At 41.9% G+C, this 13,327-nt stretch overlaps 1 protein-coding gene across 2 annotated transcripts; it reads right to left on the bottom strand.

Moving 5' to 3' along the window:
- Window positions 1-1,851: 1,851 nt before the first annotated feature.
- ADPRS (ADP-ribosylserine hydrolase) lies at window positions 1,852-12,218 on the bottom strand. Of its 2 annotated transcripts, XM_083369771.1 has the most exons (7): window positions 11,974-12,218; window positions 9,487-9,583; window positions 7,832-8,039; window positions 6,705-6,866; window positions 4,855-5,039; window positions 4,677-4,777; window positions 1,852-2,703 (listed from the first exon to the last, which is right to left on the bottom strand). In XM_083369771.1, the coding sequence occupies exons 1-7, from the start codon at window positions 12,212-12,214 to the stop codon at window positions 2,411-2,413; spliced, it is 1,287 nt and encodes a 428-aa protein (XP_083225897.1). In that variant the 5' UTR covers window positions 12,215-12,218; the 3' UTR covers window positions 1,852-2,410. The 2 variants fall into 2 exon arrangements, with proteins under 2 accessions (XP_083225897.1, XP_083225898.1); XM_083369772.1 differs by lacking the exon at window positions 6,705-6,866.
- Window positions 12,219-13,327: the final 1,109 nt, after the last annotated feature.

Genomic DNA, 13,327 nt, shown 5'->3' with positions numbered 1-13,327 from the left:
GTTAAAGGCCAGATTTGATTGCACGCTTGGGCTAGTCCTTGGGATTCTTTTGGTTAATCAAAGCAAAGAGTGAAAAACAATTTCAGGGCAGTCAATCTTTTGGCAATTAATTTGTTCAGGCCAGGAGGAAGCCAAATCTAGACAACTGGCCTGGCTTGTCCCAATTTTTTAAAAATCTCTTTATGATTCTCTTGACCACCTTTTTTTTTTTTTTGCCCGCCGTGGGTCTACATGGACTAACAATACTTTTGGCCTGAAATCTTCTGTGAAAGGAGGTTTTTTTTTTAATGAAATGAAAAACATCACTTTGAATCTCTCTCTGCCTCAATAGGAGAAATTAAGGGGAACTGGAGTGCCATTGCTCCTTTCCGAGGGCTGAGAGGGACTGGCCCAAGGTCACCCAGTTGGATTGTGCTCAAGATGGGACTAGAACTCACAGTCTCCTAGTTCCTAGTCCAGGGCCTTAATTACTACACCAAAGCAGCTTTCATTATAGGGTTACAGTAACAGAATCCTGCAACTCTGAAGATGCCTGTCCCCTCCCTGCCTTTATCCTAAACAAAAATGGAGAGGGTCCAGTCTGGTAACACTTGCTCACATTCCGACCCTGTCTCGGGCTGAGATTTCCTATCTGACATTGCCTTAGTTGCAGCTATTCCTCAAAGCAGCCCATTTCATCTGATAAGTCCAGAATCAGAGAGATAAGCCACACACCGATGTTGATCTTTGAAGTGATCTAGATCCCCACCTTCAGGAAGCCCAGGAAAGCCACAAGCTTTGTGGCTTTGTTCCATTGAGAGGATTCCCCCATCCTTCTTCCCTACGACAGTTGGAGGATCCAACCCCGATCTGTGAGAACCAAAATTGTGCTTAGGGACTCCACAGCTGCAAAGCAAAGGTAAATTTGGGGCTGTGCTTGGTGCTCTCTGAGCTGGGCTGTTTTCTTGCAGACGTTTCAATACTCAGCTAGGTAACTTCATCAGTGTTAGTAAGGAGTGGGTTGATTTACTTTCCTTTTTCCATCTTCAGTCCAGAAGTTATTTTCAAAAGTGCTTCTGTATCAATGGTCCAATTTAGCATGCATCTATGTATGAATGGCAAACTGTGCACATGTCTGTCTTTTCAACTGCAGCAATAAGACTTGCTTGCTTTGTGGCAATTGAGTTTTTATCCTTTTTTTCCTCCTTCTATAACTTAAAGACTGGGTAAAATAAATCACTTCTCAACTCCTTCCCTTGAATCCTTCACCTTTCCCTAATTGAAATGGCTCTGCTAAACTCCCCATAGACCATTAGCTGTTAATTTGATTGCCTTGTGTGCCATTAGCCTCAATTAGGTTTGTTAAATTCCCCATAGTTTCTTAACTGCTTATTAATTTGATTGCCCTGCGTGATATTAACCTCAAGTAGGACTGATTGCTAATGAGACTTTCACTTTTCAGCTGCCAAATGCTTAAGCTTGATTAACAGCAGCTATGTCCTAACAAATCTAGCACTCTAGGAATCTCCAAATCCACCTGTGTAGTGGAAGGTGTGTACCTGATCAACCCAGTGTGCCTTTTCTGGCATCCAATGCACTTTGCTTTATACTACAGTAAATGCCTTAGTATCTATTTATTTATTAAATGTATATGCCACTCATTTTACTAGTGAAGTGACTCTGGGTAGCTATTCGTGTTTGCAGTGATGGGATTAATATCACTATTAACAACACCATCCTATACACCTGGTACTATCAGAGGTGGACTGACTGGGCAGGAAGTAGTGTTACAAAATACCCTGGCTCAACTTGTAGTTGCTTACTCTACTCATGAGATCAATAGAGACACATGGAACCACCTTAGTTGTTAAAAAAGCCATGCAATTTATTAATGCCAGCATTATGTTTAATACATTTCTGGTAATCAAAGACACATGTTCCAATTGTCCATAGATGCAGCTTGTGCAGCTCGACTTGATTCTCAATCTAATAAGTTGGGTTAAATTGCAAACTTACATTTTTGTCCTTTGACTTTGTCCAAACTTTGTCCCATCTCAATTCTTCCGGGGTGAGCATCTGCTTGGCAAACTCTCAGGAAGCTCATCTGCTGCACAGAGAACCCCCCCCCCCGGCATGACGAACTAAAGAGAATTTAGATTCTAACTAAGATGTAATTACAAAACTTTCAAAATTAGGAAACAAAACAGCCAGGAGAAAAGGATGGGTCAACAGTGACTATGCAGCTGAACAGAAGTGGCGCTTTTCAACATGCAGCTTCAGCAGAAACCTTTGGCAGGGAGCCATTCACAACGGCCTGGCCATTCTTTGTGGGGAAAGAGAGATTTTACTATTGTGGACACGATTCATATCCTTAGGAACACAATGCAAAAATGCAGACCCGATTACCGGATGCCAAATCTTCATTGACGGCTCAAGCTGGCTGGTGGTAGAGTTCACACAAGCCGTCAGCCAGCTTCTCTGCCTCCTCATAGGCTTCACAGCTCTCTTTCCAACTTTGGGGCACCTGCTCTTCCCCATAAAACGCTCCCGCCATAGCTCCCGCCATGGTTGCAATCGTGTCTGTGTCCCCGCCCAGTAAGATGCAGTACATGATGGTCCGTTGCAGACAGTTGTAGCTATCGGGGACATCTGGGTGAGATTCCATGCAGCGCAGGAAAGAGTAGATTGCCGTGGGGACAGAATGCAGGGCTGCAATGCCATTGCCTGCGTGGAATCAAAAGATTCAATTACTTTTAGAGAGCAGAGAGCAGGCCTACTTTTCTGCCTGAAGTGAATGCAAAGTAAACCAGACCACCTAAAAACAAATATTGTGTATCTGGGGGGGGGGGGTGTCTTCAAACGTGGCCCTTTTATGACTCGTGGACTTCAACTCCCAAAATTCCTCAGCCAGGCGTGGCTGACTGAGGAATTCTGGGAGTTGAAGTCCACGAGTCATAAAAGGGCCACGTTTGAAGACCCCTGTTGTATACGTACCAATGCTCACTGAGCCTTGTTCACCTTCCAAGGAATGACCTGGAAACAAGTCCTCCAAGGAATGGAAGTACAGGTAGTCCTCGACCTTACGACCACAACTGAGCCCAACATTTCAGTTGCTAAGCGAGACAGTTGTTAAGTGAGCTTTGCCCCATTTTATGACCTCCCTTGCCACGATTCCTAAGTGAATCACTGCGGTTGTGAAATCAGCAACGTGACTGTTAAGGGAATCTGGCTTCCCTGTTGACTTTGCTTGTCACAAGATCACAAGACGGGATCACGTGACCCTGGGACAAGGCAACCGTCGTATGTGTCAGTTGCCAAGCATCCGAATTTTAATCATTATCACCATGAGGACGCCGCAACGTTTGCAAGTGTGAAAAATGGTCATAAATCACTTTTTCCAGTGCTGTTAAAATTTCGAACTGGTTTTTTTATGTCGAGGACTTAAAACGACGTTTGGACTTGGCCCTCTGTGCTCTTGTGTAGCAAGAGCTGCACAACTGTTTGTACTGGGTAAAAGTACCAGCTTCCACCTTCACAGGAGGGGTAAGGAAAAAAACCCACAGTAAGAATGGGGTCCATTAAAAACATCTACAACAAGGTCAAATCAACACAGCCAAAACTTTGGAGAAGTCTACAAGTATACTATGCTTTTTTTTTTCTTCTTCCATTCAATCATGTCTGATTCTCCGAGATTGCTTGGACAAGTCCCGGCAGTTTTTCCTCAGCAAACTTTAGCATAAGTGGTTTATCATTGTCTCATTCTGAGAGAGGGGGACTGGCCCAAGGTCACCCAACTGGCCCAAGGCGGAACTAGAACTCACAGACTCCCAGTCTGGTACCTTAAATCACTAGCAAGAGCAAGAGCGCTTATATACCACTTCATAGTGCTTTACAGCCCTCTCTAAGCAGTTTACAAAGTCAGCACATTGCCCCCAACAAACTGGGTCCTCATTTTACTGACCTTGGAAGGATGGAAGGCTGAATCAACCTTGAGCAGGTCAGGATCGAACTCCTGGCAGTGAGCAGTTAGCCTGTAATACTGCATTCTAACCCCTGCAGGCTCTTTAGATCAAATGTTGGCTGTCCAACATTACATAAATGTTATTACTGGTTCCAAACATCTAATAACTGGAGATAAACCTTCTCTAAATGCAGAACCTCTGTCCCTAATCACAAGAAGCCTCCCAGAGATGGGCGGCATATAAATTTAATAAATAAGAAACTTACTTAAATCTTTTAACGCCTTTTCCTTGCAACTATTGCAACATCTTGTTAGGCCAAATCACGGTGTAAGGCTGCAAGTATTTCAAACTTTAGGCCTGTTAAATTTCATCCTAACTCCTCTTTCTCACAGGCATATAAATGTTGCAGCAATCATGGTATATACCAGGGGTAGGCAACCTCGGCTCTTTTATGACTCATGGACTTCAACTCCCAGAAATCCTGATCCAGCTATGCTGGCTCAGGAATTCTGGGAGTTGAAGTCCATGAGTCATAAAAGAGCCGAGGTTGCCTACCCCTGGTATATACCAAGCAGAAATTAAGGCTTTGTTCATTAGTCCACCATCGATACTTAAGGATGTCACATCTAAGTTATTTTCTATTAAACACGCTACAGCCTTTCTTCTTGCAAAACTGAAGACCGTGTTATTTCTTGTAACAATCTCACTGCTCTGTGTATTTAGGAATGCACTTACCCAATTCTAGTAGCACGTCTGACCTGGACACAGTACCCTGTTCCAAAAACTCTTTGATCTTCTTCAAACGCTTCGAAAAGGGACGATCCTCGTACCCCAGCCTGATGACAAGACACAGAGGTGAAATATTTCTGGCCGCCGCCCCTTTGGGTTATAATGTTGATACTACTGTTCTTACATTCGTGCATCAGCCACAGACTTTTCATCAGCTTCCACCTCTTCCATTTGGCCTATCAGCTGATCCAAAAACTTGTACCGATTTGACTCCCCACGCAGAGCAAAATGGACTGCCAAGGCTTGCAAGATGGCTCCGTTGTAACCCAAGGAGTTTGCGTGGGTCAGCTCAGCACTCAGTTTAGCAAACTGGAGCGAGAGAAAACAACTGTTTTAGAAAAATAGGAAAACTTAAAATTAGTGGAGAGAAGGCTTCCTTTACTATCTTAGTAAAGGTAGTCCTCGACCTACGACCTCAATTGAGTCCCAAATTTCTGTTGTTAAGCGAGACATTTGCTAAGTGAATTTTGCCCCATTTCACGACCTTTCTTGCCACAGTTGTTAAGTGAATCATTGCAGTTGTTAAGTTACTAACACGGTTCTTAAGGGAATCTGGCTTCCCCACTGACTTTGCTTGTCGGAAGGTCGCAAAAGGGGATCACACTTATGACAGGACACTGCAACCGTCGTAAGTACGAGTCAGTCACCAAGCGTCTGAATTTTGATCACGTGAACACGGGGATGCTGCAACAGTTGTAAGTGTAAGAAATGGTCCTAAGTCACTTAACTCACTTAGCAACAGAAATTTTGGGTTTAATTGTGGTCGTAAGTTGAGGACTGCTTGATTTAGATTTAGATTTTCACAGTGATTTATAATTTTCACTCAAGATAATATAGTTTTATATATTCAATTAATATTTTAATCATTGCCATAAATTTTAAATGGCACTATTTACAATTTTTACTATTTATTTACTGATATTTTTATTTCCCACCCGTTACCCTCTTTTATCATTTTTTTTATTTTTATACAGCAATTTATTTTAGTCTTTAAATGTTTTAAATAAATTTATAAAGAGATTCCTCACAGTGGGGATTTTTTTAAAAGAAAAAAGAAAAAAAGAAAGCAGTAACAGAACTATTAGAGAAGCATATACTGGTCCAAAGTTTTTGTGCCTATCTTACTTTATTGCTCTGTACACCGCCCTGAGTCCTCCGGGAGAAGGGCGGTATATAAAACAAATAAATAAATAAATAAATGGGACATGCTGTATTTAATGTCGACTAACCCAATGAACAAGGAAAACCCACTGGCAGAACACAAAAGGTGCTTCTCCCACTGTTACTCCAACTGGCGCCATTCCTCTGAAAATAGACTAATAACTGAGTGAAGATGCATCCTTTCTGCGTATGTCTAATCCCCCTTGAGATGGCTGCTATCATATCATGTGGCCACTGCTTTCTAAATTTCTCCTATTCAGCTTCACTGGTTCTAACATAATTTCTATGATTTTTTTCCCCACATATAGCAAGTATAAGCTAACTACCCAAGGCAGTAAAATATTAATCAAAGGTTAGTGGACAGGCCTCATTAAGGAGATATGTTTTATACTTATCGGCATGACCTTACAGGGAAAATGAGTTACAAACAAACAAACACATTTTCATTCCAGAATGAAAATGCTAGTCATCCTAACTTGAAAGGCCGTGATATCTGATGAAAATTAATTCAACCAAAAATAAAGGACGAAATCTATTCATGGAAGGCATATAGAGACGAATTGACAAAAAAATAGCTCTATTTTCTTATCTGAACAAAAGTGCTCTGAACAGACTACGGGTACGTAAGGAGATCTGAAGAGTTTCTACATGATTGGGCATGTACATCTGACACGTATGTTTAGCTTGCTGATTCTCAGATGGTCTCCTAAACATATGCAGAATGTGTGTTTAAGGAAAAGTGCACTGTGCATTTAATCTAGAAACTTCTAAAATATGTCTTAAATATTTTAAACATCTTGGATGACCACCTACCTCCATAAATGTGTCTAAATCCCCTTTGTAACTCCACACACTGATGATTTGGAGGACGAGATGACCTCCAAGGTCCCTTCCAACTTTACTGTTATGATTATGATTATGATTTCCACAGCATTCCTTAACGGTTAATTTTGTGGCTCTTCTGGAAAAGAAAATCTGTAGTCTGTTCTAAAACTGCTCCCTAATGTCAAATGTTGCAATGTTATTTCCTTCTCTGAGAGTATTTGTAAGGAAAGGATCATTGACATACCCTTCACAAGACTGCATTCCTTGAGAGTTTCCACCTCAAGCAAACCTAATAGTAGCTACAAAGGCATTGTTTTCCAAAAACATTGACAGACCATCCATGACGGTAGTAGGAGAAACAGGAACAACAACAAGAGAAGAATTCCTGGACAAACAGCCAACCAAAGAATCTCTTAAGACCACCCTCACCAACACTGACAGGCAAGCCACTTAAATATAAACTGACAACAAACTGCATTCCCTACTAGCACTGATATTACCTAGTTTGGGTAATGAAATATCTGCGAGAAAACAAGCTATCTCAGAGAGCACCAAGCACCCCTTTTTATTTTATTTTTTTTTATTTTAATCCCATTTATATTCCGCCCTTCTCCGAAGACTCAGGGCGGCTTACAATTTAAAGCACAAATCAATGTGCTTAGCAGTAGCCTTCATTCTATGTATATGCCTGCTTATTAGGGCTTTCGCCCCCCCCAGCGGCATTATTACAAAGTCAGCTTATTGCCCCCAACAATCTGGGTCCTCATTTTACCTACCTCGGAAGGATGGAAGGCTGAGTCAACCTTGAGCCTGGTGGGATGCGAACCTGCAATAATTGCAGGCAGCTGGTGTTACTTAAGGAGGCATTAGCCCACTGCTCCACCAAGGCCCTTCATGTCAACCCCGAGTTAGAAATATTCTCCTTTATTAATTCCTGGACTGTCCCTTACATGTGGTTCCCAAACTAGCTAATATGATGATACAAATTGAGAGACAACTTGAAATCGAAACTCCACCACTGGGCCATATACTCCTAGCTTGTTACATCAAACAGGATTGCAGTATGTAAAATGCTACGTAAGTAGTTGGTGTGGCGTCTAAAACAATTAACTCACCTTCTTTACATCTTGAACATCAGAGTAAGCTAATGAAATGCCTGCCACTCTCATGGCACCACCATTCCCATAGGAACCTTTCCCGTTAAACTGCTGCCTTGCTGGCTCAAACACATCCCTGCATTTAGGACTAAGCAGTTTCTTGAATACCGTCACCACACCGCCTCCATAGGATCGGTCAGGATCCTTGTCATATTCTTCAGCAAACCTGCCAGGAGAAGACTTTTGTTACAAAATAATCCATTTATATTCTGTCTGCTTGGAAAGACGCTAACAAGAGGAGAAGACTGCTTAATTAAGGGATATAGATGAAGCATTTAAGGATTCCTTTAATCCATGTATGGGGATATGAAACTGATCACACTAACTCACAGCTCTGTTATTATTTCTAAGATTTTGATGCTTTAGCCCAGGGGTAGGCAATCTCGGCTCTTTTATCACTCATGGACTTCAACTCCCAGAATTCCTGAGCCAGCCAAGCTGGCTCAGGAATTCTGGGAGTTGAAGTCCATGAGTGATAAAAGAGCCGAGATTGCCTACCCCTGGTTTAGCCCAATCGCTTGGATTTGCGTAACACACAAGGCTTGGAGGGAAGATGGGCGGCATACAACATTCATAAATAAATAAAGTCAAAAGGCAGTTGTCAGAACTGCCACCTCACTGCCAGTCTGCCATGAATCTTGGGGGAAAGCTGGAAGGGAGGGCCAGATCCTGGGGGGAAATGAAACTGAACTGTGAGAACCCTTCTCTTTCAAGACCAAGGAAGTCTTCCGGGTCGTTTCCCTGGGAGAAGAATGGCAACACGTAGAGTGACTGTTTCCCAAACATCTCTCTCAAGCTTGATTGGACAATGAGAGATAAAACAATGGGAAGGGAACAAGGGAGAAAAGTTAAATGGGAAAATTCTGGCGCGAACTCTCAGTTCTGTCTTTGCACTACTGTAATTTACTTGACTTCTAGCAAACTACACCTTTCTCAACCAATGGAATTAAAGATCATTTTTTTTACTTAGAAGCCCAAGTTGAGGCAGGTCTGACCGCTGGCTTGTTTGTGTAGGAGATGAACAGGCTGAGCCTGAGGAAGGGGTCAAGCGCATCATCAGTCATGAGTCCCTTTGAGATCTAAGTGCAGCCCACCTTGAATTCCTTTGACTCTTATTTACTTTGACCATTAGTAATTCAGATTCTTGTAGACAGCACAAGCTTGCAATAAATCTTTACACTCATTTGAATTGCCTGGTACTTCTGATTTCCTGGGCACTTGACAGTTCGTGTTTTAGTGTATTGTGCGAGAATAGATCCATATCAGCCTACTCATGAGTATTTTACAGCTGTTCCAACATTACTTTTCACCTGGACTCTAAAATACAGGCACAGCAACAGGAGGGGCTAAAGCCAAAGAGAATGCAAGACACCCAGAGTATCTGGGATGCTCCTCTGTTCTCTGCCAACACCAAAGGAGATCTGGGAATGCGATACTGCTTATTCCTTGAGAATAGAGAGGCCTGTTTCACTTTCTCCACCATACCAAGCAAACCTCTCAAAGGCAAATCTCATTTATATTAAAAGTTGAATAAGTCCGCATTGCACATCAAATTCATACCTCTACCTAGTCCAATAGTATTTCCTCTGTCTAGAAAGAGCCACATTCCTTACCTCTTTGCCATATCCACTTCATCAAAATCTTTCGTGGCCAATAGTGACCTAACTAGCGAGTGGGCCAAGGCTGTGTCATCACTGTAACAGAGGATTTCTGGGAAACAAACAATAAAAGCAATATATATTATACACAGAGAGTCAAATCTATGTATGCAACTCACTTTTATTTTGTTTTCAAAGAAAACAAATCAGCAATTTTATTCTTCTTGATCACAATAGCCCTTTGCAGACACTCAGTGGCTCAACATGACAGCATGTTGGTTATGTGGCTGACCCAATTTTATGGTGGTTGTTAAATGAACACCACAATTGTTAAAACAATCCCATGGTTTGCTATGGCCCAGTTTTGTTGAAAATAGTAAGTAAATGCTGGGTTTCAGCAAAATCTTTGTAAAATGTGGTCATGTGACTGTGGGATGCTGCAAATGGTCATAAATGCAACCCAGGTGCGTAGTGCCTGAAATGCAGTCACACGACTGTGTGAGGGGAAGTCATTGGAACTTCTAATCCAGGTTGCAGATATATCCCAGGAAGATCTGCCATAACTTTGAATGATTGCAAAGCAATTGGTTGTAAGAAAATGATACAGAGGCATGGGTAAATATGAAATTCCATTGCTATGCCTCTGTATGTCTGGACACTCAAAAAAAATATTCTTGAATTTAATATGAAGATTCAAAGGCTTTGGATCAAAACAATGTTTATCCAAAACTGAGGATCTTGAAAAGTAGTCTGGAGTCCATAAACTCAGTGTTTATTCCTTACTTCACCTTAAAAGTAAACAGGAATGTTGCCATTATTTTTCTTTTTAGCTCAACTGCTAAAAGTGAATCACAGAAAGAAAAGCTGAACAAAATGAAATGAGGGCAAATTATTTCTAGCATTGTGGTCACGAAGTGATTCATCCTTCTCAGGCTACAACTTTGTCATATTCAACACCAGAAATTTAATAAAATCTAATGAACTTTTATTATGTCATGTTTTTAATTATATTTTAAAAGTATATAATTTTAATATTTGAATTATAATATTAAATAATTATTTTAATTACCATTTTTGAAAATTTAATAATTTAAATAAAATAATACTTTTAGAAGTTTGGTTGATGTTTAGGAAACATTTTTATTAAATGCAATCTGGCAATACTGCACTAATATTAACTGCAGCCTAATTTTCAAACAGATTGTGATTATGGTAAATAACATAATGGTAGTATCACTCATAATAGTGGTGTAATACTTTCTCCTTGTCGATAAAGGGGTAGTCGCACTGATGAATCCACCAATTTGTTTAATAAACATAAATTTGGCAAACTGACATGAATATTGTAACTTTAGTCACAATAACTGTACATGCAGTTATTACTGATTTAGGCAAGTAAAGGAAAATAAATAAAGGTTATTCTTTTATAAATGGTACCAAATGTAACACCAATGAATTGTATCAAATGTAACACTAAGATGTGGGGGCCATCTATTTCCTGCTTAGACAGAGAATTCACACATGGTAATCAACAAAGTTCTTTTGAAATGTTAAAAAGGATACTCACCTCAAGAAGGTGAGTAAAACAAGATAGTGTAGTGACGAATGTAAGGAAGTTGTTACAATAAGTCTTTTGGAAGTAAAGGTTCAAAGAAGATCTTTTAGAAATGTAAATGACTTCAAAGACTAACTTAAGTTTCTTGGGGGGGGCATGTATTGAGAAAAGAAAGTATAAATGCTTGCTTTGAACCCAATCCAACTTGGGAAGGGTCTAAGAGGCCATGTTTGCAAACGGTTTCTTTCTTTATTATTTTCTTTATTATTTTCAATTTCTTTTCAATAAATCTTTGTTTTTGTTAACCAGACTTGTCTTTGAGTTGTGAGTATCAAATTTTGGGTTTTTAAATCTCACACGAGCATTTACAAAACACTGATTTGGCAAGGCAGAAATCACAGCAATTGTTCCTGTTTGCATAGCTTAGGAAGTAATTCCTGCCCTATTTGATGATGCAATGTCACAAATTTAACCGCACTTTTACCCTTCTTAGTTCCCCATAATGACAAGAACAGCCCAGAAGCCAGGAAAAGCAGCCTTGAACCTTTTACATCTGGAAAGGTCTCGTTCCCCCTCCCACCCTGCGAAGGGAACCAGAATTAAAGCAGCAATCAAGCGTTTTAGACCTAATAAGCAGAACAATAAATAGCAAAAAGAAACAGATATTAAATAATAAAATTATTATAATAAAGTTATTCATTAAAATATAAAAAAAACCGAAATAAGGAAATGCAATAAGAACATGAGAAAAACACAGTGGAAAAGTAAAATAAATAATCAAGTAAAAGGCGGCGAAGGGAGTGATCCAAGCAGAGAGCCCGAACTGGGGAAGGGGATCCTCGAGACACCCCGGGGCGGGAGAGGGGGGGAATGTCTCCCGCCAGGGATCTAGGCCAGACCCCGAGGCAGCCACCCACTGGATCCCCAGGCCGTCCCGTTCCGCTCACTCGAAACCCGCCCGCCTTCCGACTTTCCGCCGCCGCCGTTGCTCTCCTCGCCCGGCTCCGCGGCTGAGCCTCCCCGGGGCGGCGATGGCAGCGGCCGCAGGGCACGCACGAAGCGGAGCAGCTCGGCCGCGCCGACCGACTCTCGCGCCTCGAAGCCGCCGCCCAGGCAGTCGCCCAGCAGAGCCCCGAGCAGGCAGCCCCGGCAGCGGCTCCGCCTCAGAAGAGAGACCTTCGCCGCCATCTTGCGGGAGGGGGCGGGGCCTCTGCTCGGCCCCGCCTCCTTTCTTGCGCCTCTTCCGCCAGGTAAGCCCCGCGAAGCCCCGCCCCTTCTCCCTATTCTCCTTGCCGGCGCTTTGCCTGCCCTGCCAGTCTCCAGATGTGCCCAGGTGTGCGGGCAGGGAAAGCGGGAATGAGAAGACGCGTCCTCCTTTTTTGTCCTCATGTTCTCCTTCATTGGCCTGGAAATTATTATTTTTTATATATATTTTTTAATTCCATTTATATCCCGCCCTTCTCCGAAGACTCAGGGCGGCTTACAAGCTTAGCAGTAGCCTTCATTCTATGTATATGCCTGCTTGTTAGGGCTTTCACACAAACCCCAAGCGGCATTATTACAAAGTCAGCTTAATTGCCCCCAACAATCTGAGTCCTCATTTTACCTACCTCGGAAGGATGGAAGGCTGAGTCAACCTTGAGCCTGGTGGGATGCGAACCTGCACTGGTTCGCATTATGACAGGTAGACCTCGACTTACAGCCGTTCACCGAGTGACCGTTCGAAGTTATAACGTCAGTGAAAAAAAAAGGGACCAGTTTTCACACTTATGACCATTGCATCATCCCTGCGGTCAGGTGACCCAAATTTGGATGCTTGGCAATTGGTTCATGTTTTTGACAGTGGCAGATCACGTGAACACCTTTTGGCATCTTCTGACAAGTCAAGTCCATGGGGGAAGCCAGATTCACTTAACAACAAGGTTTTAATTAACAACTGCAATGATTCACTTAACAACTGTGGCAAGAAAAGTCGTGAAATGGGACAAGACTCACTTAGCAACATAAATTTTGGGCTCAATTTTGGTCGTAAGTTGAGGACTACCTGTATTTTCCAGTGTTTTGAGCTTCACGAGGTCTTTCTGGACTGTTTTCACAAGAGGATCCAAGCTGCGTCGATCACCAGGATAGGAAGTTCAGTCTTCTGTTTGCACAACTCTCGTCAATCAAACTCCCGTGTTATCCTTACCTTGTAAATTGTTTCCTTCCTCACTTTCCAGTCATAGATTTATATGAATTAATTTATTTCCTGTTTCCAGCCAGGTCCCTGGGATTGCTGGGGAATTGTCCATGTGCACTGGA

This window comes from Vipera ursinii, assembly GCF_947247035.1.
Source record: "Vipera ursinii genome assembly, chromosome: 9".
In the NCBI taxonomy this organism is placed as follows: domain Eukaryota; kingdom Metazoa; phylum Chordata; class Lepidosauria; order Squamata; family Viperidae; genus Vipera; species Vipera ursinii.
The sequence above is the reverse complement of the archived record's forward strand: the minus strand, read 5'-3'. Positions and strand labels throughout refer to the sequence as shown.